Raw genomic sequence first — 27,541 nt, forward strand, 5'->3', positions numbered from 1 at the left:
GTGTAGTTCCAGTTATACAAAATTTATAAATTGTATTCAGGTCAGTAAGGAAGTTTACATTACACCCTTCTAGACTGTATTACCACTGAGTTTTCTATCTGCAAAGTCTATTCTTTTCCTGACATCCCCCTTTTCTAAAGCCTTTTAAAAAACAATAGTTTTGTTAAAAAACATAAAAACAAAGAACAAATCAAACAAAAATCCCACACAAAACACCCTCATTTCAAACCTGCAGGGAAACTAATCCAGTTATGGTAAAATCTGTTTGCCTCAATGCTTATTTATTGGGGATAACTCAAGTGCTCATCTGTTGCCATTTCACATTGTCTTGAAACTACATTGGGGAAAACAATTGGGTAAATTTGACACACAAATAATAAGTTTGGTCATGAAGCATGACAAAGTCTCTTTCCATCTATCAAAATACATGAGGATAAAAAAAAAAGAATGCATTTTACATACATCCAAGAGACTCTGAGGGGGCTCATTAATTTTAATCATCCAAACCATGATCTCTAATAGAAGTCCCTCTTTTACAAAATACCTTGAGAAGGGAAATTTCAATGACCCACATAATCAGAGGACAGATATTAATTTTCAATAATCCACATCCATGTGTTTTGCCAAAAATAATGCAGTAGTATTATAATTCTAAAAAAAGTCCCTGCTTGCAAGCATTGCTAAAGGTTATTATTTGGCTGGAAAATACTACAAATTTATAGTGCCTCTAGCCCCTGGAAGTTAGTACCTCCCTCAGAGCACAAAGAGAAAGCTGTGGGATGTGCTTTGGGATCTTCCCTGGTGTGTATCAGGCAGGCAACATTTTGCAATTTCAATTTTGACACCTAAAAATCTCCTACCAGTCTAAAATCTCCTAACAAAAATCTCCCTGCTTTATTTTCCACAGGTGCTTGACAGAAGCAGCACCAAAGCTGGAGGCTCAGATGCTGTGGTGTATTTAGGCTTGGCCAGGGGCTGTTTGGGGCCAAGTTTTAGGCTGCTCAGGAACAGTTTTTCAACAATCCACTGCAATTCCTGATTTACTGCACCAACCTTTTCTCCCTCTCTGGCCCTCGAACCTCCTCAAACCTCTGAATTAAGGCTAATTTTCTGTGCACCACGGCTGGATGCAGTCATCCAGCACACAAGCACATCCAAACTCAGGCATCAGCACCAGAAAGGTCGTGGTTTGAAGAGGTTTGGATGAGCTCAGTGTCCCGGGTGTGACTGTTTGCTGGAGTCATCCTCTGGGCTCCCGGGATGTCCCGTTTGGATCATCTGTACCACCCAGGGTGGAGGTAGGAGGCTTCTGGACATAACTCCCAGGAGGCATGAAGCACCACGCAGGTCGAGTAAACAAAACAACAAAGCAGGCAGACACAAGGGCTGAAATCATCAGGCCACTTTGGGAAAGATTTCTGGGCTGTGATGTCTCAACTCAACGTGGGGTAGTGGAGCCCAGAGTGATTTCTCACCAGGCTCGTAAAGCATAAACCCCATGCCTGGAATTCCATCATTTTTTGCTCTACTTGGATTTTCTGGTGTCTGAGCTGATGTGGCTCAGCCCACCCAGCAGATCCAGACCCTGGCACCAGCAGTGGTGGGGCTTCCAATGATCACCTCTACAATTACCCCACATGTCAGAAATCAGTGTTATCCCTAACCCCGGTGTGTGAATGTGGAGCCCGAGGTCTGAAAGTCAGTCCTAAAAGAAGAACGTGAATAATCAACATTATTTACCGATTTCAAGCCAGTAAGTGATTATTTTGTTAACCTTTATGTAGTCATAAAACCACAGAATTGTGGAGTGGTTTGGGTTGGAAGGGATCTGAAAGCTCATCCAGTCGCAGCCCTGCCATGGGCAGGGACATCTTCCATGGCCCCAGCGTGCTCCAAGCCCCGTCCAACCTGGCCTGGGGCACCTCTGGGGACCCTTCTGGGGACTCCACAACCTCTGCAGGTAACAGTCACCTGTGCTGCTATTTGGAATGTGAAGATAAAAAACATATTTGTTCATGACCCCTATTTAAGAAACAGCTGCTGAATTAATACCACCATTAAGTCTGAAACCCCTCATGCATGTAGTGAGAGCTGCCACTACTCCTGTGATTCTTCACTCAGTGTGACCTGGATGGAGAAATACACAACATCCACTGCAAGATCTGTAGGTAATAAAGCCTTTTCACTTTATTTAGCTTTATTTTGACTTTCTGAGCCAGCAGTGTGCTCAGAAGGCCGATGGCCCCTGGGCTGTGCCCGCCGCGGGCGGCAGCAGGAGCGGGGCAGGGCCCGGCCCTGTGCCGGCCCTGCTGAGGCCGCACCTCGAGGGCTGCGGCACCTCCGGGCCCTCACACAGGGAATGGAGGGGCTGCGGCGGGGCCGGGGCAGGGAGCGGAGCTGGGAAGGGAATGGAGCCCCAGCAGGGCCTGAGGGAGCTGGGAAGGGGCTCAGCCTGGAGCAAAGGAGGCTCAGGGGGGCCCCTGTGGCTCTGCACAGCTCCTGCCAGGAGGGGACAGCCAGGGCTGTCACCGTGATGTTTTCTGAAAAATCCCCTCTCCGGGATTTCTTCTCCTGGGAAGCTTCAGCCTCTCCATGTTTTGCTTCTCTGGATGTGATTTGGAGAATTGGAGATTGGAGAATTGGTGATTTGGAGAATTGTTTGCCCAGCAGGTGAATTGTGTTTCATTAATGGCCAATCCCAGCCAGCTGGGTCAGACTCTCTGAGTCAGCCACGGATTTTCATTATTCATTCTTTTCTGGCTTTCTGATGTCTCCTCTTTCTTTAGTACAGTTTCAGTGTATAATTTCCTTTTAATACAATATCATACTATAATAAATCAGCCTTCTGAGCCCTTGGAGTCAATTCTCACCTCTCCCCTGGTCCTGGGGACCCTCCCAGCCCCACAGCCGGGGGGTCGGGCTGTGCTCCAGGGAACAGGGACAGGAGCAGAGGGAACGGCTCAGGCTGGGCCAGGGCAGGCTCAGGGGGGGCACAGCAGGAATTTCCCCATGGAAAGGGGGCTCAGGAACTGCCTTGGCACTGCCCAGGGGGGTTTGGAGTGCCCAGCCATGCAGGTGTCACCTGGAGGTGGCACTGAGAGCTCTGGGCTGGGGACAGGGTGGGGACTGGGCACAGCTGGGACTCCATGGCCTGGGAGGGATTTTCCAACCTGAATAAATGATTCTGTGATTCCATCACTTGTTAAATTTATTTTCTTACTCCTTTGGATAAAGCACTGGGTCGCCCTGGTGCTTGAGCACTCTTTGCACTACCTGGTCTCCCTGAATACAGCTGGTTTGGAGGATCACCATCCTGACACACGGTCCATTCCCTAGGAACCCCATGGGATTCCTAGGGAATGGACTCAGAGATTTTCCCCTGTGTACCAAAGGCAGCCTTAAAAACCACGTGTGAGCTGCACTCGGGACATCCCCCCCAGTGCCCTGGAGCTCAGACTCCTCTGCCACAAGAATGATTTCTTTCCCCATTAAACAACCTTTGAGGAAATCAGTACAACTCAAGGGAGGCCATAACTGGAAAATATATGTTTTCATATTGATGGCATTTTTTGGTGGATAAATTTGTCACCTCTACCAATAACTTGATCATGTTGTACTTAAAAGCCTAAGATTTTTTTCACTTGTATTACACATTCCCGTTTTTTTGCATTATAGTTATTTCTACTTTAGGTAGAGAAAATATTTCAGGCAGAAAAATCTAAAATAAAAACCTATTTCAACAGGAACTTTGGTTGCCTGTATTTCACTCTATATTTGTAAGGAAACACAAAAATATTTAAACAAATACTGCATTCAGAACAGAAGGGATTTTGCTACTTATTTATACAGCAACATAAATACGTGGTGCTATTTTAGAGATAAAATAGCAACATAAATATGTGGCACTACATCTTTTAGAGAAAAAGGCAGATTTAAAGCTTTAAAGTAACCCATTTTAAAATCAGTGACACAAGACCTGTGCTCCCTCCATAACAACATACAGCTTTAATCCTGGAACACAAACCAGACACTTTAAAATTGTCTTTACATGTGAACAGACAGAATTAAGGAAGGCACAGAGCCCAATCACTCAAAATGCCCTGGTCTGAGGGCAAAAGTCAAGATGAGTGCAAGGGAAGTGGTGATTCCTGGGGTGGGCAGGCACAAGGACAAGGCCAGTGCTGTTGAGCAAGGCTCAGACACAAGAAAATCTGGGATCTAATGGCTCACGAGCCACTCTGATGGCCAACCTGATTTTTCAGCTTGCAACAGATTATAAAGTGTGTCCATAATCCTTCAGTCAATGGTGATGAAGAGCAAAAAGCCTAATTAATGCCCCAAACAGAGCTTCTGACAGGACCAAAGGTGACATCGACATTGTCAACTAATTAAGGAAGCAAATTTAGACATTAAATGTAATTTGGCCTTTTTAAAATTTTTCTTTGAAGTATTTTAAAGATTAAACCACTACCCAAAGAATTCAATGTCTTGAAAAATTAAGTGAAAAATCATGAAGTTCAACATGACAACCTCAGGAAAGCCAAGCTTTGCCCCAGCATCCTCCACTCTTCAGTGACAATCATCCAAAATTTGGGGTGAAGCCTGTGAGATTTTGTACTGCCTTCTTTTATAGTCATTTCCCTTTTCTTTCCCTGCCTTTAGCAACCTTTGAGACAAACTGAGGAGACTGTGGTGACTGGCAAAAGCAGATCATTGCCCAGAAAGTGACAGAATTACTTCAAACCCCTTCCTTCTCAAAGACTGTTCCATGAGAAGCTTGTGCCCTTGCCAAATAACCTGTGGTGCAGAAGTGATTTTTGGTATACTTATATTGTGCTTTTTGTATGTATAGACATTCTTTTTTCCCCTAATTTACCAAGCTCTAGATCTTTTATTTCTACTGCGTATTTTTTAATTTTTTTAATTTTGTAAAACCAGCTGATACAGTTTCAAACTCTGCTATGTATTTTCCTGTATTTCCTGTGAAATGAGCAAGCTGAACTGAAGTCTCACATGTCATTCACTAGGAAAAAAAGTTCTATTTACACTATTACCTTTCTGGACCCATTTATTTCTCTTGAAATCAATATAAAACCTCCACTAAATAAAAGACATACCATGAGTATTATCTACAAATTGCTGTCAGGTCTCTGCCTTTTTTTTTTCTTTTGTCATACTGTATTCCTAAAAGGCTTTTCATGCTGTGAATTTAAAGACAGCATTTAAAATGTCATTATGGCATGTCTTTATATACAGCTGCCATTAAGGTCTTTGTAAATGGATTCAGAAATTATGAACATGGAAGGTGCCTCAGTCAGACATGACATTAATGTTTTTATGGCAGATGCACTGGCACAATCTCAATCAACATCAGGGGATAATTTTGCTTTGGAAAATGCTACAGGTAATTCTGGTTGCCCTAAGAGGCTCTGAGGGCATATTTAAAGAATTTTAAAGATCTCAGTAAGTACTTTGAGAGCAGCAACACATTAATATTCATTACCACACTTACTGAAAAATGAATGTGAAGCCCGAGCGTTGATACACGATGAACAGAAAATTATCAATCACCAGGTCTCAATCAGAATGGAGAAGTTGGTTTAAACTATAACACCTTCTATTTAGATGCTCTTAAACACTCACACAGACATATCCACAGCACAATTTTCAGCCACCATTTATTATTCATTGTAAATGGACTGTGACACCTGTGACAGGAGCCCAGAGCTGCGTTTCCACCCTGACCTGGGCTGTTTTTCTTCACCAGCTCCTTGGACATCTGCAGGGCTCTCCTGGTCTGGCTGGGCTGTGACCACAAGCAGAGCCCAGCACTGAGAGGGCACAGTCAGGAAGGAGCTCAGCTTCAGGAGTTGTAACCCACACCACAAAAGCACCCGTGGCGCACAGGGAATGGACGAGCTGGAACATCCTCAGGGATTTTTTAGAGGGCAGTGGTGGAGATGAATGGCAGAAGACCATGGCAAACAAGTCAGTCAGACAGCAGGGATGCAGAGCCAGGATGCAGGGTGAGGTCAGTGTGTGTGATGGCCAGACTCCTTACAGGACTGGCCCTGCTCCCCTGGGAACCACTAACTCTGGGATAGTCTTTCCATATGGCAAAAACTCCAGCCCTCAGTGAGAAAAAAACAGGATCACGCCCTGGGCTGTGCTCATGTTCCACAGATCCTCCCCCAGCCAACATCCCTGCCAGCCACCAGGGCCAGGAGGAACCAGGGAAATTGTTTATTAAAATGGGAAGGACTGGGGTTTGATCACCCAACCCTCCAAAGCCACTTGGAAACACAAGCCCCAAATATCCAAGCCCAAGAAAAAAGCTATTTTCTTCTGATAAAGAGTCTCCCTACTATGTTTTGCTGATACTTGCAGAGTATCAGCTGCCTGAGGGATTACTGAAGGGTGAAACACAGCCTGGGCTGGCAAAGCTTGATGCAATTCCTCTACCCCTCCATCAATGTGCTGTGATTCTAAAAAAAAATATATATCTATATATAGGGATAATTTATGGTTGCTTAATATTTCATGCAAGCTCAAAATATCTATACGCAAGAAGAAAATGGTTTTCCATATTTAATGTATTTCTGTAATTTCATTACACTGGGCAATTCTCATGCCCCTTTACCATCAAAAATTCATTTAAATTATTAAGGTCCTGTGGAAATTTTAAACACTTTCTGACATTTCTCCAAAACAACAGTTACTGTAATGGTAAGGTTTGATTACAAAAAGTAATGCAGTCTCCCTCTAACTAAATAAAGCTTAGAGAAAATGGGATTTAAATACAAAGGGTGTGTAAACACACACTCCTTTTCCCACCATAACAAAACAGACTGGTTTAGACTGAAAAGAGTTTTTCCTCTGGCACCTTACTTCAGAAAAAATATCAAGGGATGATCACTGATATAAACCACATGCTAAACCCTAGTGATGAAATACTGTAAAAAACACAATGTCATCAAAGGAAGAATGTCAGTGGGTTATTTCCAGAGAAATTTACTGAAGATGTTGGAAAGTATGAATGAGTTTATGACTTCTTCTAGAAAACCAAGAGAAAAAAAGGTGTTGCAGGCTACAAGAACATAAAGAATTAAGCCCACTAACAGTAAAATCAGATTAAAGTCACTAGGTTAGGCAGGTGATGTGTGGGATGGCATAAAGCCATAACAAGGTTCTCTAAGCAGAAAATATTATATAATTTGATTTTTTTTTTTAAATCTTTCCAGGAAAAAAAGAAGAAATGTACAACAGAGAATCTTGATATCACATTTTCTCAAATTAAAGGTTCCATCTTAGAAGTACTCCAGCTGTCCTGAGCAGTGCTGTATTTGACAGCCTGATACTTGGGAAAAAAACAATGTTGATATTATTTAAAGCCAGAATTTTTGCCTTTTACTAACTTTGTTTCTAACTATCATAATACTTGTCTAAAAAGACGTTTGAGAACCTGCAATTTTCTTTTATGGAATAGATTAATCATTATTATATTGGTATACCTAAATTATTAACAAAAAAAAAAAAAAGGGGGAGAGAGAAAAAAAAAAGAAATCACACAGAGTTCCAAATCAGACATTTAAAAAAATATTTCCCTTGTGCGCTCCAGTTGGAGCTGGGAAGGCTCCACAGTGCTGCCCTCAGTCCCATGGTTGCTGGTACTGGGTGTTATTTTGGCACCCTGCCTCCCAGGAAGGCCAGTCTGGTCTGACTCCTCGTGGAGGAGAACGCTGTGCAGAGGAGTGAGAAACGTCAGAGCAGAGCTCAAAAGCAGAGAAAGATACATCTAATCTTTGCCCGTGCACACAACACCCTCTTTGTTGACCAACAAAAAACACATTAAAACCTCCAGGACTGGGCACAGAGTGCTGATGTGAATAGCGGCTGCTCAGATGAGTAACACTTTTATTACATGTTCAGAACTGAACACTTAGCGCCAGAATAAGCCAGAGCAGCCTCTCTGGAAGTTAATGGAACCATAATGAATTACACCAATTGAGAATTCAGAGTATTATTCTGGGATAGAGCTTGCTGGTGAAATGCACAAAACAAAGCAAAAGGCTAATTGCATGCTGGGCATGAACGCAGTCACTTCAAATTGTATTTCCTGAAAAGGCAGCTGAGTAATATCATTACCTGAGAAACACCTAGCATCCTTCTTGACCATTCCCTCTCCCGCAAAACCTGCACATAGCAGCTTTGTTCTTTTTTGTTAAATTACATGAAAGAGCTTAAGGTCCATTGCTGCTTTTTTCCCCCTGAAGTAGCAGGAAAAAAGCACTACCATGACTAAAACATCCATTTTTAAACTGCTAACACACCAAACTTATCCTGGGATATGAAATTCTTTTTGATACAACAAATCTTTTCCAGCCTTGGGAAAGCTGAAGGGAGCTGTGTGGCCAGGGCAGTTTTGGGAGGACATTCCCAAAAGCTGTGATGAGCTCCCAGTCCATGCAGTTTGCTGGCTCCTGGACTGCTGCTAGCCTGCATGCTCACACATCAGAGCCTCTTGTCTTGGTGGTTTAAAAAAGGAAAATGCTCTGTGCCTTCACCAATTACCCTCAGGAACCCTCACTACAAAAATACCTGTTACTTCCTCTAACACTGTTTTCACTAATAACAACTATTCCAGCTGATAACAAGAACTGTGTTGATCTAGTTATCCAAGGATATCTAAGGAAAATAAAACCACCTCCTGTCTGCCAGACAGGGATTTTAAAGTTCCTCAGGCCCATAAGCAACAAGGGGCTGATTTATTCTGAGAAGCAGCCATGAATTAAAAATGTCAGTGTTGTCCTGAATGGGGACAGCAGCCTGAGCCATTGGGAGAAGCTCAGCTCTGAGACACCAGGCTGCTGCAAGGAAGGATTTGGGGACTGTTTTCCCTTCCAGTTTCCTACCCCAGACAAAGGACATGGATACACAGCAGGATTAATTCACTGCTGCCAGGATAAGGCTAACCACTGGCTGCTGTTAATAGATTTCACATCTCTCCTGCAGTAATTTCAGCAAGCCACAGTGAGGAGAATGAAGTGGGAAGCAGCTTAATCTCACCAAAATGCAGTGCCACTTCTTCTTGTCTGATGTCCCATTTTTTCAAAAATAAAGAAAAAAAATTAAATGAAAATGCATCTTGATCTGTCCTTTATTCTACTACTCATTGCTGCAGTAGGATGGAGAAGCACAGAGTGAAACAGACATTTTTCCCACCTTAGAGTTGCAAAATCCCTAATCTGTACCATGAATTTAACAGCTTTTCTCCCACCAGAAGACAGGAACTGTGGATTATATCCTCTTGCCCCACTGAGGCTCATCTCCTGTGCCCATCCCTTCCCCTCCAGCTCAACAGGGGAAACTCACCAGTGATTTATTTTAAGGCAACTTTCCATCATTCATGCAGTAAAAATTCCCCTCAGTAGGCTACAGACACATCATTAATGGGGCTGGGGCTTTAGGAAACCATTTAATGTCTTTTAGCCATAAAATATAAGTATCTCCTGAAAGTGCTGGCTTATCTGGATGCTCTGTGCAGCTCTCCAGTGTCTGTGACACTTCAGTGGCACAGCTGGCCCTTCCCTGTACATAAAATACCTCCAGTGCACATAAAGGTGCCTACAATGGGATGGCTGCATGTCTTCCATCCTTAATTTATCCAAAATAAACCATCTTCTCTCCTTGGCTCTCCAAAACTCAGAGGTCCAGCAATAGGGTTGATCTCTCCTGCCCCTTGACAAGAGACAGGACAAGAGGAAATGGCCTCAGGTTGCACCAGGGAAGGATTAGTTTGGGTATTAAGAATAATTTATTCACACAAAGGGTTTTCAACTGCTGGATGGGCTGCCTGGGGCAGTGGTGGAATCATCCTTGAAAACATTCAATAAATGTGTGGATGTGGTGTTTTAGGGACATGGCAGGGCTGGCTTCACCATCTGACTCAATGATCTTCAATGTCTCACCCAATCTTAGTGAATCTGTGAATCTGCAATTCCATGTTTCTGTGAGGTGGACAAGACCCTCCTTCTCTCAGGGTGCAGTGAGAATGATGCCTCTTTCCAGTGATTTTCCACCTATTATTTCCTCAAATTATCAATATTCAGCTGTGCTATGAAGCTAACTGGGAGGTTCTCAGACACTGAAACAGCTTTAAGATGTTCATATGCCTAGAAATAGATTTTTTCATTTGGCAGCCCTTGAACCAAGTGTTGCAACTAAGTAAAGAATAAAGCATCAGGAAGCAGCTCGGTTGCCTAGAAAGTGACATAATTCACTCACAAACCGAAGGCTAATCACAGTTTTGAACTTGCTGATGATGCTTTCTGAAGATGACTGGCATCAATCCAATGATTCAGATATCTTAAGGATAGCTTGAAAGCACTCATAGCCCTCAAAAATCCTCAGTTGGGAATCTTCTAATTCCTGCCCTCCTTCATGGGGAAGGCTCCCAAGATGTTGGGACTCATGGCAGAGATCTGATTTTACCCTTGGTGTGATGTGGCCAGTGTCATCAGCCTGCAATAATTGAGGGCAGCTGCTCAGTCTGATGGCTACCTGTACAGCACCTTTCATTCTCTCTCTCTCTCAAAAAATAAAAAAAAAACCAAAAAAACCCCCCCCACAAAACCAAAAAAAAAAAAAAAAACAGGCAGAGGGAAGTGGGGAATTGAAGATCGCATTTCCATCATTCACAGCCTGCTTCCGTTTCTGATCACTAGAAAAAGACAGATGCATTCATGTCACAAGTGCCAAAAATCTTTATGAAGTCCTTGGTGGGCAGAAGCACTTTTTACATTTCCCTAAAAGCTATAAGACTCAATCATTTCTGGGAAGTTTAAACTACAATTTCCAGAAAGAAAATAGTTCTCTGTTCTCCACTTTGATGAAAAGTTAAGCTAAGTGCACAATAGGAGCTTATCCCTCCTGGGCACGCAGAGAGGAGGTGTATTTAAATTTCTTCTGTATCTTGATGGCATTTTGTGCTTGGTTACTGATTTGTTAATGTCCTCAAAAGTTACAGAAACTTGGCAGAACATGTTCCTAAATTTCACTGGTTCATGAAATAGTTTTAGACATGGGAGGGACAGAAAAAACAGCAAGGTGAAGTAAAAATAGAGCACATCACATCAAAAATGAATGACGGTATAGTGAAACGATTGAATATCCATTTAACCTAAAAGTCCATCTGCATTCTACATCAATCCCCAAATTTCCTTTTCCTTTACCAGTCAAGGTAGGTGATGATATTGGAATTGACCTGTTTGCTCAACAGAACTGAAATCAAACCAGGTGCAATTTACAAGCAGCTTCCAGTGGAGCATCAACATGTTTTGAACCTGCTGCACAAAGGCTCGTTTTGCAGGCAGCAGCCACACAAACAGGCAGCAGTGTTCTGTGGGGATGTTTGTTCAGCACACCTAGAGACATGGCTGGGAATTGTGACTCAGATTTGTTGTTGTCAAGTGAGGGAATCAGGGCACTCTGTCTTCAGGCAGGCTGCAAACAGTGCTGGGTGGAGCCAGGGCTGAGCAAGGGACAGACTTTGTGAAGGACAGGTATGAGCCCAGAGCTCTTAGGGCTAATTGAACCCAGGAGCAATGCTGGAGTAAGGATGAGGCTTCACCTCTGGACACAGATGGAAGCTGGTAGCAAGCAGTGTCTCACAGCAAATGGAGAGGAGTTGATTCTGATCTAAGAAAAGGCTTTGTTCAGCACGAGGACTGAACAAAAAATTAACTGCTTGTTACGTGCTATGAGGAAATTCACACAAATAAAAGCAGCCAGGTGAAAGCCACAGGTGCTGTGAGAGTGGGCAGGCCCTGACACAGGGTGCCCAGAGCAGCTGGGGCTGCCCCTGGATCCCTGGCAGTGCCCAAGGCCAGGCTGGACATTGGGGTTGGGAGCAGCCTGGGACAGTGGGAGGTGTCCCTGCCATGGCACAGGGTGATCCTCAGGGTACCTTCCAACACAAACCAGCCTGTGTGATCTACACACAACCCTGTCTCATGGATTCTGTGGGACTTTTATAGACTGGCCACAAAAATTATATAGCAAATATCCCTGTCATTTTGCATATCTCATATATCTTTTCCTTCCCACAACAAAGGGGTGTTCCTGCAAATCCCAACCAAAAAATACTGTGAGTCTTCCACACAAAGTGTCTTACCTAACAAGGGATATTCACGGGTTCTCAACATGCAACTGCTTTGGAAAAATCAGCATTTCCAGGAGATTTCCCCAAGGTTGCTTAGTGCACCCCATGCACATGTTAGGGGCTCTGTCAGGTAACACCCTGTGTGCTGTTTCCAACACAAACACATATATTTTGGCACCTGCTTCATCCTCATTCCCCTCACTCACACACTGATCAATGGTGCAAGAAGCTGCTGCCTCCCTTCACTGAGATGTCTCCCAAATCCTATCACAAATTCCTTCCCTCTCCCCTGGGCCACAGGGCAGCTCCATGGAGTGAAGGGACTGGTTTTTGCTTTCTTCTCCTCACCTCTAGAACAAAACAAAACAAAAACCAAAGCCACCAAAAACAACAAAAGAAAATTTCATCTCCATCAAAATTCTCCAAGCCTCGCTAGAATTCAAAGATTGCACCCAAAGTGCTTTGATGCTTCCTGAAGTAGCAACAAGCTATGCTAGTGAGCCATTTAGTTAATGATACTGATCCCAAAGTAGACCAAATTTCATGCCTAACTAGAGAAGTTAATATTTGTTGAGGTGTAATGAAGTAAACAATCAACTAGAGAGTATACAACAGCTTTATTTTATATTTAGAATTGCTCTCTTTTTTTTTTTTAAACACTTTGAAGCTTAGCACAGATGAAGTGCATTCACACCACGTGGAGATGGTGGGACAAAATTCAAATAACCCACTGAGAGTGCCAGAATGCCAACATCAGCCCTGAAAGAACCCCTGGGGATTACAGACAGGTTAACCAGGAAAGGTCTCAAGGAAATTGCTGGCAATCAGATACTCCTGACCTGACCCTCCTCTCCCAGGAACCCAGGTAATGAATATCCTTGGGAGAATCCAACACCTGGCTATAGATTAAAGAGCTGTTTTTCTCCTGACTGAGACAACAGCTCACAGTATGGCTAATCCCAAATAAACCCTGCTTTTCCTCTATGGAATTGGAGACAGTTGCAGGATCAGCAGAGGGAAATCTGGGGGCTCTGAGGGTTGGGAAAACACTGCAGCCAGGTGAGCACACCTGCAAGACCCAGTCTCAGCTGAGACAAAACCCTGCTCCAAGGTGTTCTCCTACAAGCTGAGTTTATTTCTCCACCTGAAACATCCAGGTTCATTACAAAAATTAAGACTTTTGGTCTTGACTGAACTGGTTACATCCAATTTCTTTCTAAGCTACTGATGGATTAACCCCTTAAATCATGAAAATTACTTTGGTACTTATGAAAGCTGAGATTTTTAGTTATCACCAAAGAGCTGCCTATTCGCTTTTTTGATGAGGAAGTTCCATGTCCTTATTAAATAAAACAACTCCAGAAACTCTGCTCTCAAACTGAACAAAGGAATCCCCTGGAAGTCATTTCACACAGGCATAGGAAACTGGTTTTCTGCCCTGCACATCAACACTGAACACTAATTTATTTTGATTGTGGCTTTCAAATGATTGAGGCAGTTACTTGGTTGAGAGAGGCTAAGCTGTCATGGAATCAATGCCAATTTTTAGTTCTTATTCTATTATCAGTATATTTAGAAATACTGGTACACACAAATGTGTGGTAATGTACCTTTTTTGTTTCATTTTAATTACCCTGAATTTGGACACAATTAATATCTGCACAATAAGGTTTAAATTTTACCCCACAATCTGTGAAAAAAAATTAAAATAATGATGGTCACTTATTTTAATTTACATTTAGATATTCAGATTTCCAGAACAGTATGTTCTGAACTGCTCACAGAGCATCCAAATTTCTGTTTGCATCAAGAGTGATATTGTGCCTTTTTACACAATGACAGAATTGGTAATGAGTTATAAATGAGTTATTACTGACATTTTTATAACCTACAAGGGAAGAAGAGGTTTGCAGCTTGACTACAGCGATACCTTCTCTAGAAAAGTGATTTACTGGGCTTAAATTTGGGAAGAATTTAAAAGAGGGCCCAATGATTTCAGTGTGATTGGTCCCAGGTGATCACAATCACACCTATTAACTCACAGGAACAGGAGCAAAGCTAGGTAAAGACTTGTAAAATGGAGATGAAAGCTGCAGGAAGATTAATCCATCTGTGAGCTTCTTTTTATTTAAATCTCCCTTTTTAAAACAAAAATTAGATATTTTGTTTCTAAGATAGGGGTGTCATAGTCAGGATGAACATAGTGGGTTTTGCACCTGTTTTTCTAAATATTAATCTGTGAACCTCATGGATTTTGCTCTCTAAGGTTAGCAAGTGTCAAGTTTTGTGTGTCCTAACAGAGTAAAACTCATCAGATATTAAAAGGAAAAAAAAGGTAAATAAATGAGGTATTTGTACGTCTGAGGAAATGCACATTCTCTGTGTTTCATGTATACTGGGTTCTCTCTGCACCTAATTAAAAAAAACAAAACTCAGAGTTTACAATCCTTTTGCTTTGGCATTATTTCCTTTATTACTTTTAATTTATATAGTAAGTAAAAAAAAAAAAAAAAAAAAAAAGCTAATAAGATGCTGCTGACAGCTCCAGATGTGAAAACATCTCCCCTCTATCCAATCCCACATGGGAAGGTTCTCTTTCAGAGTGTGAAATTTGGTGTTTGACCAGCCTGGACACAGGGTGTGTAACTGAGAGCTCCTTTATGAGGTCACCTGGCCTGCTGTACGTAAACCAGCGAGTTCAGGTGAACCTTCAAATCAAGCAGAATGCAGCAAAATGCACGACAAAATCTGGAATAATAACTACAGATGGCATTTGCCTATTGTGCCTGGATTATTTTGAAGCCATTTTCCCCCTTCCAAGTTTCACAAATTCGTAATATTCTGCATTAAATCTGTGCACATGATGTATGCAGCGTCATGGATATTGAGGAGAAGGGTCCTTGAGAAGAGCCTTTCATCCTAAAGATGAAAAGGAACTTCTCAGCCTTTCAATAAACTGACAAAAAAACAAACAAACAAAAAAAAAACCCCAAAAAACCCAAAAAGCTGCTTTCTAGGAAGTATGGCAACATGCCAAGTGATTTATGTGGAATTTGTGTATCAGTTTAGTGCCATCATTTATGGTTTCCACTGAATAAAGGAAATTTTTCTAGTGCAATTTTATCACCTCACTCTCAGTGCCTGTCTTTTAGATTGATGTATGTGCCACCTTAAAAATAAAATTTTAAGGCAGGAAGGTGACTTTAGAGTACTAAGAGAGTACCTTTTACCTGAGATGGACATAAATAACAAAAATATCCAGTAAAATAAGCAGGACAGTAGAGAAGATGAGGAGGGAATAAGTTTAAAAAAAGTTCAGAGGAGTATTACATTCATGATTTTTGGACGAAGCAATGAGATTTCCTTCTTCTTACTCAAAGGTTTTAAAGCACTAAAATAAAACTTTTTTTCTATTCCTGTTTTAGATAGTGTGATGACTTTGACATTTCCTTAGGTGTAAAATCTGTTTCCCATCAAGTTTCCACTGGGCTTAAAGACACAATGAAGAGCCAAACAGGGAAACCAACTCTCAAATCCAGCCAAGACCCACCAGACTCACAAGGTGCAGCCTGGCTGAGAAAACTTCCAGTTAAAAACAGGGATGTGTGCTTTAACCTGGAAAAGCAATAAATCAAGGGAACAACCACAGGGCTTAGTACAGTCTTGAGCAACCCAGCTTTTAATCAACACAGGCTGTTTGCTGGGATGAGACACTGTAATGCAGCTGGGAAGTCATTAAGATAATTATGGCAGTGAGTGTTGCACAGGTGGCCAGAGGAAATGCCCCCACAGTCCAAATAAAAAATAAACTGGTGTGTGCACCCAGCACTGGGGAACTGCCCACTGCCTGACTCCCCACCCAAAGCACACATGAAATGTGCAGTTTGAGAAGGCAGCCTGCAAAATACTCAACTCTGCATCAGAAGAGCTGTTATAGAACTTGGAACAGCCACAGGTGACAGCAAACTCTGCTGGAATGTGCTGCTCCCTGGTGTGCCAGCACCTGCAGCATCCAGGGCTTGCTGGCTGGCACTGATGGGCAGCCCATTCTCTAGCTGAAAGGAAGGGTTTTTACCCCAGTGTTCAGGATCACCACCCTGTCAGGAGCCTTTCTTCCTCAAGAACCATTACTTCTCATTGCTGAATGCATCCTTCCCCAAGAGCCAACAGTGCTAAACCAAATGTCAACTCTTCTGAAGTACAGATGTGTTCTCAAAAACTGAATGCAAGTGCACTGTGTTTTCTGCATGTCAATTATCTTGTTCTCAGTATATCATGAAATATACCTAAATATTTTTGATGCTGTTTCTTCCTGTCTGCATTACAACTGGCACAGAGCAGGGTCAGATGGGATATTGGGAAGGAAGTGTTCCCTGTGAGGGTGGGGAGGGACTGGGATGGAATTCCCAGAAAAGCTGTGGCTGCCCCTGGATCCCTGGAAATGTCCAAGGCCAGGCTGGGACAGTGGGAGGATAAAGTTCAAGATGAAATTGTGTGACAGAGGTTTCCTGGGCAGGCTTGCATTTCACTGTGCACTGAATTCAGTCACTCCTGTGGTCCATAGTACAAGTACTGAGGAATAATTTGGTGTAATAAAAATAATCCCTGCCAGGTCCTTTAATTGCACCAGATCCCAAAAGGACCATTACTCTGGGTGCTAAACAAATGCAGGGACTGTGGATTAAAGCAGAAACAGAAGCTGGAATGGGGATTGCCCCTGATAGCTGGCAGGAGTTTCCTGCTCACCTGATAAGCAGTGGCTCTCCAGCTGTGGATTGGAGGAGTATGAGGCAGAGCAGGGCACAGCTCCAGCACCACTGATGTCTCAGTTTCATCACTGGGGAGTTAAATTCTCTGCCAACAGGTGTCAAAATAGGCTTGGGAAATGCTTCCATTATTCAGGGAAGGAGATAAGGCTCTGCTTCATTAATGGATTTAATTTTTACTTATTTACTTAAGAACTTTATGTCACTTACTCTCCTTTGCATGACCATATTAACCCCCTCCACCCAAAAATGAAATAATTTCACATCTGTTCAAAGTGCACATTGCTGAACTGTTGAAATTATGCTGGTTTTTCAGTTGAGGAGAAGAGAAAAAAAAACCAACACTGGATTCATGGGTATGCATCTAACTTGTAATCAGCAGCTTGGTTTGGAAATGATTCTAAAAGAAGGGTCTTACAATTTAACTTAAACATACTAAAGCCAGTTAATGTGATGATTTATGCAGAAATTAAATAGCACCTGAAAACATTTTACAACTTACCAAGGAAATAAAAGTTCTTTCATGTGTAACATTTAGTAGTATGTGGATAATACACCAACAAACTTTTTTAAATTTTACATTAATCCACATTGTTGCACCTAACTGTGCAGTGTGATCATTGGTTGATCTACTTTTTTTGAGCAATCACCAGACTTTCAACAGCCTTAACAAAGCATAAATCTCACTCTGTCAATTATAGAAATTCATTGAATAATGACTCATTTTGGGGAAACCACATCCAGCTGCATCACTTTAAATGCTGAAGCAGGAACAGAAAGAAGGTGTGTGGAGAATATGCAGAGATATAAGCAATTTTGATAATTTTCATGGAAAAATGTCAGGGTGATATGTTGTAAATCCCTCTTAGTGCAACACTCACAACAGGATTTTTAAAGGGGCAAGGAACATCTTGTACTGTAAATGTATTTTGACCATGACACCTGGTGTAACACAGGGGGAAACCAGTTTGGCCCCCACAAGTATTTCAGAGGCATAAAACCATCAGGTTGTGGGGGGAACAATCAGTATCAAGTTTCAGGGAGAAGAAAAGAAAAGGTATCTACAGCTTTAAGGGAAAGGGAAAGGAGATTATTCCTTAGGATGAACCATTTCCAATTACAGCCTGACAAAAAGAGAAATAATCTAAACCCAAGGTAAATTAAGATGGCTAAGTACTAAAACTCCTTAAAAACAGACTTTTAAAGAGAAGCCTTCACAGATGGAACTTTAACTGCACAGCACAGCCGGGTGCTGTTACAACAGGCTACTTTTATTGCTATTAACTTTGATCAAAGCTTATTAACCAGCAGCACCAAGCCATCAGTGGATTGGACTACACAGGAGAGCTAATTAAATTTAAAGTGCCACAAAGTCCTGAGGGCATAACACACAATCCCCAAAGCAGGAGACTGAATGGAGGGGGTGAGAACATTTGCATGGTGAGGCAGTGGGAGATGGCAAGGTGCTTGCTCTTATTTACTGTGAGCTCTGCAGAGATTTTAGTACAACCAGTTCTGATCCTGCCCTCATCATCAGACTTGCAGAAAAGTGTGGCCACTGAATGTCTGGGGAAATATGGAATATTTCCACACACCTTGGCAAGAAACACAGATCATAAAATTTTATTTGATCCAACAGGGCAGATCATGACATCCCTTCTTACCCTAAGGAGAAGTAACTTCTACCAATTATAATGTGAAATATAACTAAAGAATTCAGGGACAAGAGAAAATAAAACAGGATGCAGGCTGACTGTAAATTGGGGCACAGCAGCCTTGTTCTGTCCAGAGGCAGACACATATAATAGCATTTATAAATGAAAATAACAACAATAAATCATAAAAGAATTTTTCCATTGCCTACATCCCACCTGCTATGTCTCCTTCCTATCTACAATAGATTGCAATAATTAAATCTTTCCCTGCAGTTTTATCAAATACCTGGGTGGAGGAATAACATTCTCTTTTCTGGTCACTTTCCAGGCACTGTGAAGAGTAAACTGTTACCCTCCATCTCCCTTTCAAGCTCCTGGGAAGGCAGCAGAGAGGGGGAACATTTATCCCATCCTTGCTCATGTTTTAAAAGCCTCCTGCAACGTGGACCACTAAAACATTTCTCAGTTAGTAAAAGGAGTTGATTTGCAGGACAAAGCCATTATTTCCAACCAATGATATCAAATTATGATTTATCCAACTGATATTGTCATTTCAGGATCCCTGATCCATTTTCAGGAGGAAGAGCTCAGTAAACAAAACCAGTACAATTCAGAGCAGAGGGGAAGAAAGAGGAATCTGTAACAACTGGGTTGTCCTTAACCAGAATAAGTGTTTCTGTATCCTAAAAACAAAACCATCTTGCATCAGAGTGTGGTGGCATCATGCTGAGTCACCCACTCACTCCTGTGGGCTAAGAGGAGCACAGGCTGGTGATTGCTGGGGTTTGTGGTTTGGTTTTTCCCCCTTAAGGAACAATTGGGTCCAGTTGGTACCAGCACAGGAAGGGAACAACAGCCTTACCCCACTCCACACCTTCTGAGATAATTCCAGCTCTGCTCCAGATGGGGAAACTTTGCTGAAGCACCAGTAGAGAAAATAACAACTACACCTGGGTTTGGTAACTCTGAGAATCTCACCAACCCTGGAGCAAAACCTCAACAAGCCAAAGCAAAACCAGCCCCGTCCTGCTCCCAAGAAATATTCCTGACAGTCCGTCCGTGAGGAACAGCAGCAGGATTTCCTTCATCTCTTCCTTCCTCTCTCAAGCAGGAGCTCACAGGCATTTCAAGGAACTGACACATCATTGGTAGCTGCTGCTTCAGATTTTATTAAACTGCAGTGAGAGCTGGAGCTCTGTGCCTTTCTCAACCTCACATTCACAGCCCAAACAAGATTTTAAATAAATTCCTCCCATGCTCATGGCATGGCAGGCAAAGCTCCTGTGTAGAATCACACACAGCATTATTTCTAAATATATAATTATTTATAAACATCGTACTATTTCTAAGGGGTGTAATTCTCATCAGCTGTTCTTCTGAGTGCTTTAAAATACTTACTAATTCAATTTTAATTTCTCCCTTTACAGTATAAAGCGTTAACTACATCAGTGTGTAGGCAAGACAAAAACTACCATGTTTCAGTTGATCTTTGCTTTAAGCTATGAAGCAGAAACTGTTGTGAGAAAGCAAACCATAAATCAAACCTATAAATAGCACTGGAAATGCCAAAAAACCAAGAAATTTTGGGTGAACTTTTAGGTTCCAGATTCTGCCCCTTTAGAAAGATTGGAATGAATAATTTCCTTAATATTTTCCCTCATTGGATCTTGTTAAAATATTTCTATCAGATCAACACCAGACTGATAACTAAATAAGCCATTAAATTTTCTTTAATAAACATCAGCTGGTTTTTCTTCCATATCCACTGAAATATCCTGGCATTTGAGTGCCCCAAAAATTCAAGGAGAAGAACAATTATTAGTGATTAAGAAAAACCTTCAGACAGAGTTTTAAACTCTGCAGTTCAACAAATCCTGATTTTTGGGGCTTTTTTCTTCTGATTTTGCAAATGATGATTTTGAAAATTATTTTGTCTGGATTTCATAGCCTCTGTGTAACATCCCCATGAGCTGCTAGAACAGAATTATCTTGTGATGGAACCACCACAAGTTGTGGTGGGTTGTGGAACACCACAACTTGTGGTGGTTCCATCACAAGATAATTCTCCCCTCCCAACACAAACCAAATCACCTGCTGCCTTTTCAATTAATAGTGAATTATTTGGACAGGCACATATACAAATGCACTTTTACTGTGCATCTGTGTGAGCATACACACACCTGCCTTCACTTTCCTTCAAAGAAGTTTCGTAATTATGATCTTCTCTCTTGATTGTGGGTTTCACCAATATCTACTAAAACTACCTCAAAGATCTAATTCTCACTGACTCCTGCAATGACATTTCGAGTCCAAAAGGGAAATACAATGATGAACTAGAATATAGGAAAACTAGGATAAACAGAAAAAACCCCAAATATTATCTGTCTTATCTTTTATGTCTTACAGTCCTTGATGCTTCTTGTAGCTTGAGCTTCATTATCCACTCATTCCACTCATCCCTGAATCACTTTTTTCTCCATAAAGACATGGTTTGCCTCTTTTTGAGTGTGGAGATTCTAGGACAGACTTCAGATACAGCACCCAGCTGTGCTTTCCCATTGTTGACTGAGAGAGAAAGCTGTGCACACAGGAGGAGCACCAGCTGACCTCAGGGATATTCATTGTGAGGGCTCAGCAGTGCCATTGCCTTGAAAAGCTCAACTGTGTTACCCAGAGCATTAACTTTATGGTTTTCATGTTATCTGCAGCTTTTGCACCTGAACTCTTCCAGGCAGAACCGAAACCCTGAGGACTGCATCCCTCAAAGACAAAAGACAGTACATTTTTTGTTTGCACCTAAAATAGAAATACAGCTGGTGTATTTTCCAGTCCAGTCCCTCGTGGTTGCCTGAGCAGGGCAATGGGTGTTGTTTTCATTATTAAATACATATCTCTGTCTCAATACTCTCACTGAGCTAGTTCGGCCCCATTGAATTTAGAAGACCCCACACATTCCACTTTTCCTTGCCTTTTCACAAAACAAATTCCTCATCATGTTACCTGAACTGAACAATTACCCCTGACAGCAAAGACTTCTGGAGAAACAGTGCAGCACTAAATTATTTCTTTCTGTGATCACAATTTCCTCCACTTGTCTGAAGCTCTGCCTACTTTATATAAAGCCAGAAACTCCTCTGCAAACAGGCCCACATGAGTAACCAGCTGTTGGCCCCTGGCACCAGGGTCCTGAGCACTTCCAGCTCCCTGGAATGGAGGGACCATTCCAGAGGTCCCTGTGCAGAGAAAATTGCTGTTTTACAGGAAAACATTGTTGTCTGGATTACCTTTACCTGTGGTGGAAATAAAAAAGCTCCAGGGAGAGAACCCATAGCAACCTTTGCAGATCTGAAGGGAAGTTTATGTATCTATTTTTATACACATATGTGTCTATATCTATACATTTATAGACCATATTACAACTATCATTGCAGTTTTGAAACTTTGATAGCATTTGCCCTGGATATTCCCACTAGTTTATCACAAACATGCCAAAATTCTGATTCACAGTTAAATATTTTGTACTGTATAATGGGCCATCACTGCATCCCACACACTTTACAAGGCTCTAGTCCTGGAAAAAATCATCAGATTAAGTTTCATGAGCATCTTCACAAGGCCAAAAATTCTCTGACAAATTAAAGTGGATTCTGCTATAAATACACTTTCATTCCATTTATGCACACAGCTCTTTTTATAGCTGTTAAACCTCCCCTCTTTCCCCTTTTTAAACACTATTGAAACTGTCAGGAGCTACCTTTTACACTTTATCAATCATGGCACACACATCATGATTCCTAGAATTTAAAATGGAATTGTTGATGGTTCAGATACTGTTAGACTGTCATTAGTTCTGCAAAGTGTGTAATTTGTCACTTTGCAAGAAATGACAGTGCCTTCACTCATGCAACATGCTTTTAAACCTCCCCTCTCTAATTTGAAAATGCCAGTATTGTACTCTGCTCCAGGAGAGGTATTTTTAAGTCTTGCTGGCTGGCTTGTCACAGAGCAATCTGTCAGGTAGTATTTTGCCTTCCTTAAGGTTTATTCACACAAAGCCTGTCTGTGATATAACACAAAGACAATGCTTTCTGTCTTACCTGATGGCAACGAGGCCTGTGCTGGATTTTCACTTTCCTCATCAGTGCTGGCATCATAGTTGTTTTCTCTCTTTACAACCACCTGAGTAGTAGCTATACTATCCCTAAAAACATCCAAAGAAAGGGAAAGAAATAAGGTATTTTCGTTTCTCAAAGGAGTTAAATAATTCAGGGAGAATATGTATGAAATCACTACCTATGGAAAGGGCAGGGACATGATCTTATTGGAAAATAAACTGCAGCCCAGCAGAAAGCAGGACAGATCCATCAAACACTCACTTCTTGGCTACAGCACCCACAGTTTCTGCTTGCAGGGATGCCAGAAAGAATCCTCCTCTTCCCTGACTTCCAGGATTGGTTTGGATAACCCAGCACTCAGCCAGGAAGAACTGTCACTCACTGTCAGGGCCAAGGAGATGGAAACTGAACTGAGCTAAACTCAAATGTGCACCACACCAAGAAACCCAGGGAAATTAAATACCTTGCACACTTGGCATCCACTGCAGATTCTTTAGCTTCACTCAACAACTTCTGCAAGTTTCTTATCTTTGCCTTCTTTTCATTCAGCACCAAAACAAACCTGCTGTAAAGGTCTGCCTCCAGCATCTCTTTAGCTACCACGTATTTTTCCAGCCTGCAAAACAAAATTAACTGTTACACCAATCATTCTGTTTCCTAGAAGACAATTCTGTCCTGAGACCAGCCAGGAATCCCCACTCCAAACCACACACGGCTGGTCCAACCCCTTGTGTTTGAAACAGGCCAGAATAAGCTTTTTTTTGTTGTTGTTTTTCCACAGAGAAGTGCAATGAACTCTGCTTCCAAAAGAGGAAAGTTCCCAGATGTGAACCTTTCTTTTCATGTCTTTTGGGGGTTTTTTTTGGTAGGTTCTTGCACACCTCCACCCGAGACAGCTAAAATTTAAACAGGCAAATGTTCTTTATTTTCAATGCTGAATCACAACAGTGGGCATACCTTAGGAGGATACACATAATGAGATTATAAACAGATATGATACACCTAGAAAGTTTCAAATCTGTACCACACATTGGTGTGAAACATATTTGAAAAGAACATTCCAAAATATAAAAATGCTTAGAAGCTCTTAATATCTTCAGAGGAAAATATACTTAAGGTTTTAAAAAAATTTTAGTGTTGATCTATGTGGGTAGATGAATGTCAATAAAAGGAAGCACAATGGGAGTATTAAATTAAGAATATAGGTGTGTAAAGTCTCATAAGGAAAACTGGAATATGAGCAAACCTGAGCACAACAAATCAAGTGATTGATGGCCAGTGTAATTCTGTATTTAATTCTTATATTTCATAATCTTTCAGTCCTTGGGTTGAACCACAAACATTTTATTAGCTGTGTACACAAGAAGCAAATAAACTCTCAATAATCGTACTGATCATGGTTAAGTAAATAGTCATAAGTTAAAAACATATTTTTCACCAGCCTATGCAAGGCTGTAAAAAAGTTTAGAAGTATTATTATGCTATTAAACCCAGACATGTAACAGACTTAAAAAATATTAATTTATAAGACAAGACGTTTCAACCGACTTCCTACATAAATACTAATTATTTTGTTCACAGATCAAAACCATATATGATGTAGGCAGCAAGACAATAGCAAAAAAAAAAACCTCACAATTTTTATGTTGTGGTGAAATGTGTGAAATCTCATGAAGTATTAAGCCTACTGTTCAATGCTTCAGGGATATGCTTGATAGTTGATAAATAATTCATCTAATTTAAATGCAAATAGCAGAACATCATTACCATACAGATCAGTTCAATAATTCCTAAATGAAAGATCATAACTACTAATCAACTACCAGGAGACTCCCCACCTACAAAGGGGAAGTTAGCTGTTTAGTGGGGAATAAATAGACAATTCATAAAGAACCATAAACCCTAATGCAGGGCCCAGAAGAGCCTGGACATGCTTGATACTAATTATTTCTGTTTTTGTAAAAATAGGGGAAAAAAGGATTTTGTCTAAAATATGCTAATCTTGTCAGTATCAAATCCTGTAGAATAATCCCCTCTCCTACACATAAACCAGGGAAAGTGGCTGCTCTCTGCCTTTACTTTGAAAAGGCACTGGTTTGTGTTGGAGCAGTTGAGGCTGGTTGAAATATTGAGAAATGTGGCTGACTTGGCCAAAAAAGAGCCTTTTAAGATAACTTCAGTGAGACCCCTGAGTGCTGCAAGGCCATCCCCTGATGGAAACCCACAGAAATGGAAACTTCCAGAGAAGTGAGGCTGATGCTGCCTGGACTGTGAGTAGTACAGTGGAGAAACCAACTGCAAGACTGGCCAATTTCTTTAGTCTCTGGAGAAAAAAATCAGCATCTTGAATATTAAAATTAGAATATTAACTTTTCCCTCTGGGCAGAACCAATTAGTAGTATGCCATCAGTTAATCTTATATGATTGTTTTCATTTACATGAACATCTTTTTTTAATTTTTTCCCCATTATTCAAAGCTGTCCACATCCAAATACATTCTCCAGACACAGAATGGCATTGATTTGGCAGAACACTGAATAGCACTAAAGCATTACATTAATGCTGTACTTGCAACTTGTGAGCCTTTAAAATACACTGTTATGTGGCATATCTGATAGTTTAGCAGAGACTGGTAAGAGGCAGTGGTCTTGGGGACAGAGATGCAGTAATTGTGCAGGTGGGGTGGCTTTGTGGACCCTTCTGGATTCACTGAGGCATTCACCATGTGAGCACAGAGCAGAGCTGCTGGGTTTCATTCCAATACCTCAGTGGCTGCAAACACAAACTTTAATTGCCATTCCTCACGTGGTGCTGCCTGTGTGTGTCCTGTGCCTCTCAAACACCATCTCCTCAGGCCAAATGGAGGTGCTGCTCATCTCACAGACAGCTCCCAGCACGATGAACCCAAATGGAGGTTAATTATTGGAGTGGTGCCCCCCAGTTTGTGCATCCTCAGGTCTCTCTGGAATGCTTTCCCATGTGCCAAAATGCACCCAAGGTGACAGGCATCAAAAATCCTGCACAGCCCACTGAAACCAGCCACTGCTAGGGACTATGACAAACAATAAACCGAAAAATTAATTATAAAAAACAAGATTTCAGGTGCTGATTCAACACAGAGCAATCACACGTGCTCTACAGAGGTGAACGTGAGCTATGAAACCTAATGGCTTTTCTTAAATTATTAGTGGCAACCTTCACAATCCAACACTATGAAGGAAACAACTCAGCACCTCTGGTATTCATCCTTGTTCCCAGTGCTGTAAAATAATTCCTGGATCCCATGGCACTGCTCCCTTGCATTTCAGATTCACCCTTCCCCCAGCACTGGCAATGGTATGGAATGTTGATGAGCTAATGCTGAAGACTCAGTTTCAAGCCCAAAGCACCTAGCTTGCATTTTTATAATCTGCTTGTGGTTAAAACATACTGTCACTGCAGATGACCACAACATAAATTGGCAGCTATTTTGAATTTGGCTTGTCTACGCAAATTTTGGACACCCAATAACAAAACACATAACCCATGCCCAAACCAGAAATTGGATTTTTATTGTTCAAGGAATTTTTTTGCTGCAGGTTATTGTTACTTTAAATTTGCCACAGAATGGTTTGGGTTGGAGAGGCCTTGAAGCCCAGCCAGTGCCACCTCTGCCATGGCAAGGACACCTTCCACTGTCCCAGGCTGCTCCAAGCCCCAGTATCCAACCTGGCCTGGAACTAAGTGGCCTTGAATTTTCTATATGACATAAAGAAAACAGCTATTCTGCTCTGCTATTTTAACTCATGCATCCCTGAGGTGTGCACACACAGACACACACACTCAAGCCCAGGCAGCCACTTGCTCACCAAAACCTCTGTGATGGTCAAGAGAATTGAAACAGGGAGATGGAAATGGGATTATTGAATAATTCCACCCAGTGCCCCACAACTAAGGGGCACAAAAGCAGCTCTCAGAAGCCTGCCTGCTATGTTTTAATTCTAATCAAGTCCTGAGGAGAGAGGCTGTGAGCAGAGGGAGCTGCAGGGGCTGTGGGGCTGGTGTGCCCTGGCTGCAATTCTGCACACCACGTGCTCTGTATTTGATGTTCCAGCACTCAGCACCGTGAGTGGTGCAGGATGTAAATCCTGAATTCCTGCCTCCTGAACAAAGACAGGCACAGCTTTGTTCAGCTCGGGGCAGCTCGCAGTGTTTGGAGCCGAAACAGCAAAGGGAGGCAGCAGGGTAGAACTGGGCTGTAGCAAAAAGAATTTTAAAAAGAAAACACCATATCAAAAATTTAAAAACAAAACAAAATAACAAAAACTAAACAAACAAACAAAAAAGAAAAAATATTCAAAAAACAAAACAAAAAACCCCAGAAATATCCCAAACAAAACAAAAAACCATCCCCAAAATTCCCCCCAAAAAACAAAACCAAAAAAGCCCAGTACTTCTTGAATGAAAATTATTTTTGAATTATTTTTATTGTGCATTTAACAGACATGGCCAAAGACTGGCGACCATAGAACCTTCAGTGTATCTTCTGAAAAATCATTTTTCATCTACTCAAAACTATAAACATGCTAAAGAAATCCACCAGCTTGCACTGAGAACAAAGTCATGCAACTCTTGGGTTTTTTTTCCTTTTTCTTCCTTTTCTTTGGGGTTACTCTGTAAAAGTGCCACCCCACCATGGAAATTGATACAAGCACTAATGCCTCTTACATATCAGCGTGTAATGCAGTACAGAACACGGGTTATACAATACTCTATTGTTCAATTACACTGTTAAGCAGTAAAACACTACTTAGGGAGGCCCTTTGCTTGTCAGAGAGACTGTCAGAAAAAACTGTTACTCATTTT

General features: G+C 41.6%; 1 protein-coding gene across 1 annotated transcript in view; it reads right to left on the minus strand.

Annotated features, from left to right (window-relative positions):
* XRCC4 (X-ray repair cross complementing 4) overlaps positions 1–27,541 on the minus strand; it is an 89,394-nt gene that overhangs the window by 4,685 nt on the left and 57,168 nt on the right. The window contains exons 5-6 of the mRNA XM_059873233.1: positions 23,160–23,312; positions 22,679–22,782 (exon numbers count right to left, since the gene is read on the minus strand). Coding sequence (XP_059729216.1) covers positions 22,679–22,782; positions 23,160–23,312 — 257 coding nt within the window. The remainder of the gene's footprint in view (positions 1–22,678; positions 22,783–23,159; positions 23,313–27,541) is intronic.

The sequence above is a fragment of the Haemorhous mexicanus genome, chromosome Z (genome assembly GCF_027477595.1).
Source record: "Haemorhous mexicanus isolate bHaeMex1 chromosome Z, bHaeMex1.pri, whole genome shotgun sequence".
NCBI classification, from domain to species: Eukaryota; Metazoa; Chordata; class Aves; order Passeriformes; family Fringillidae; genus Haemorhous; species Haemorhous mexicanus.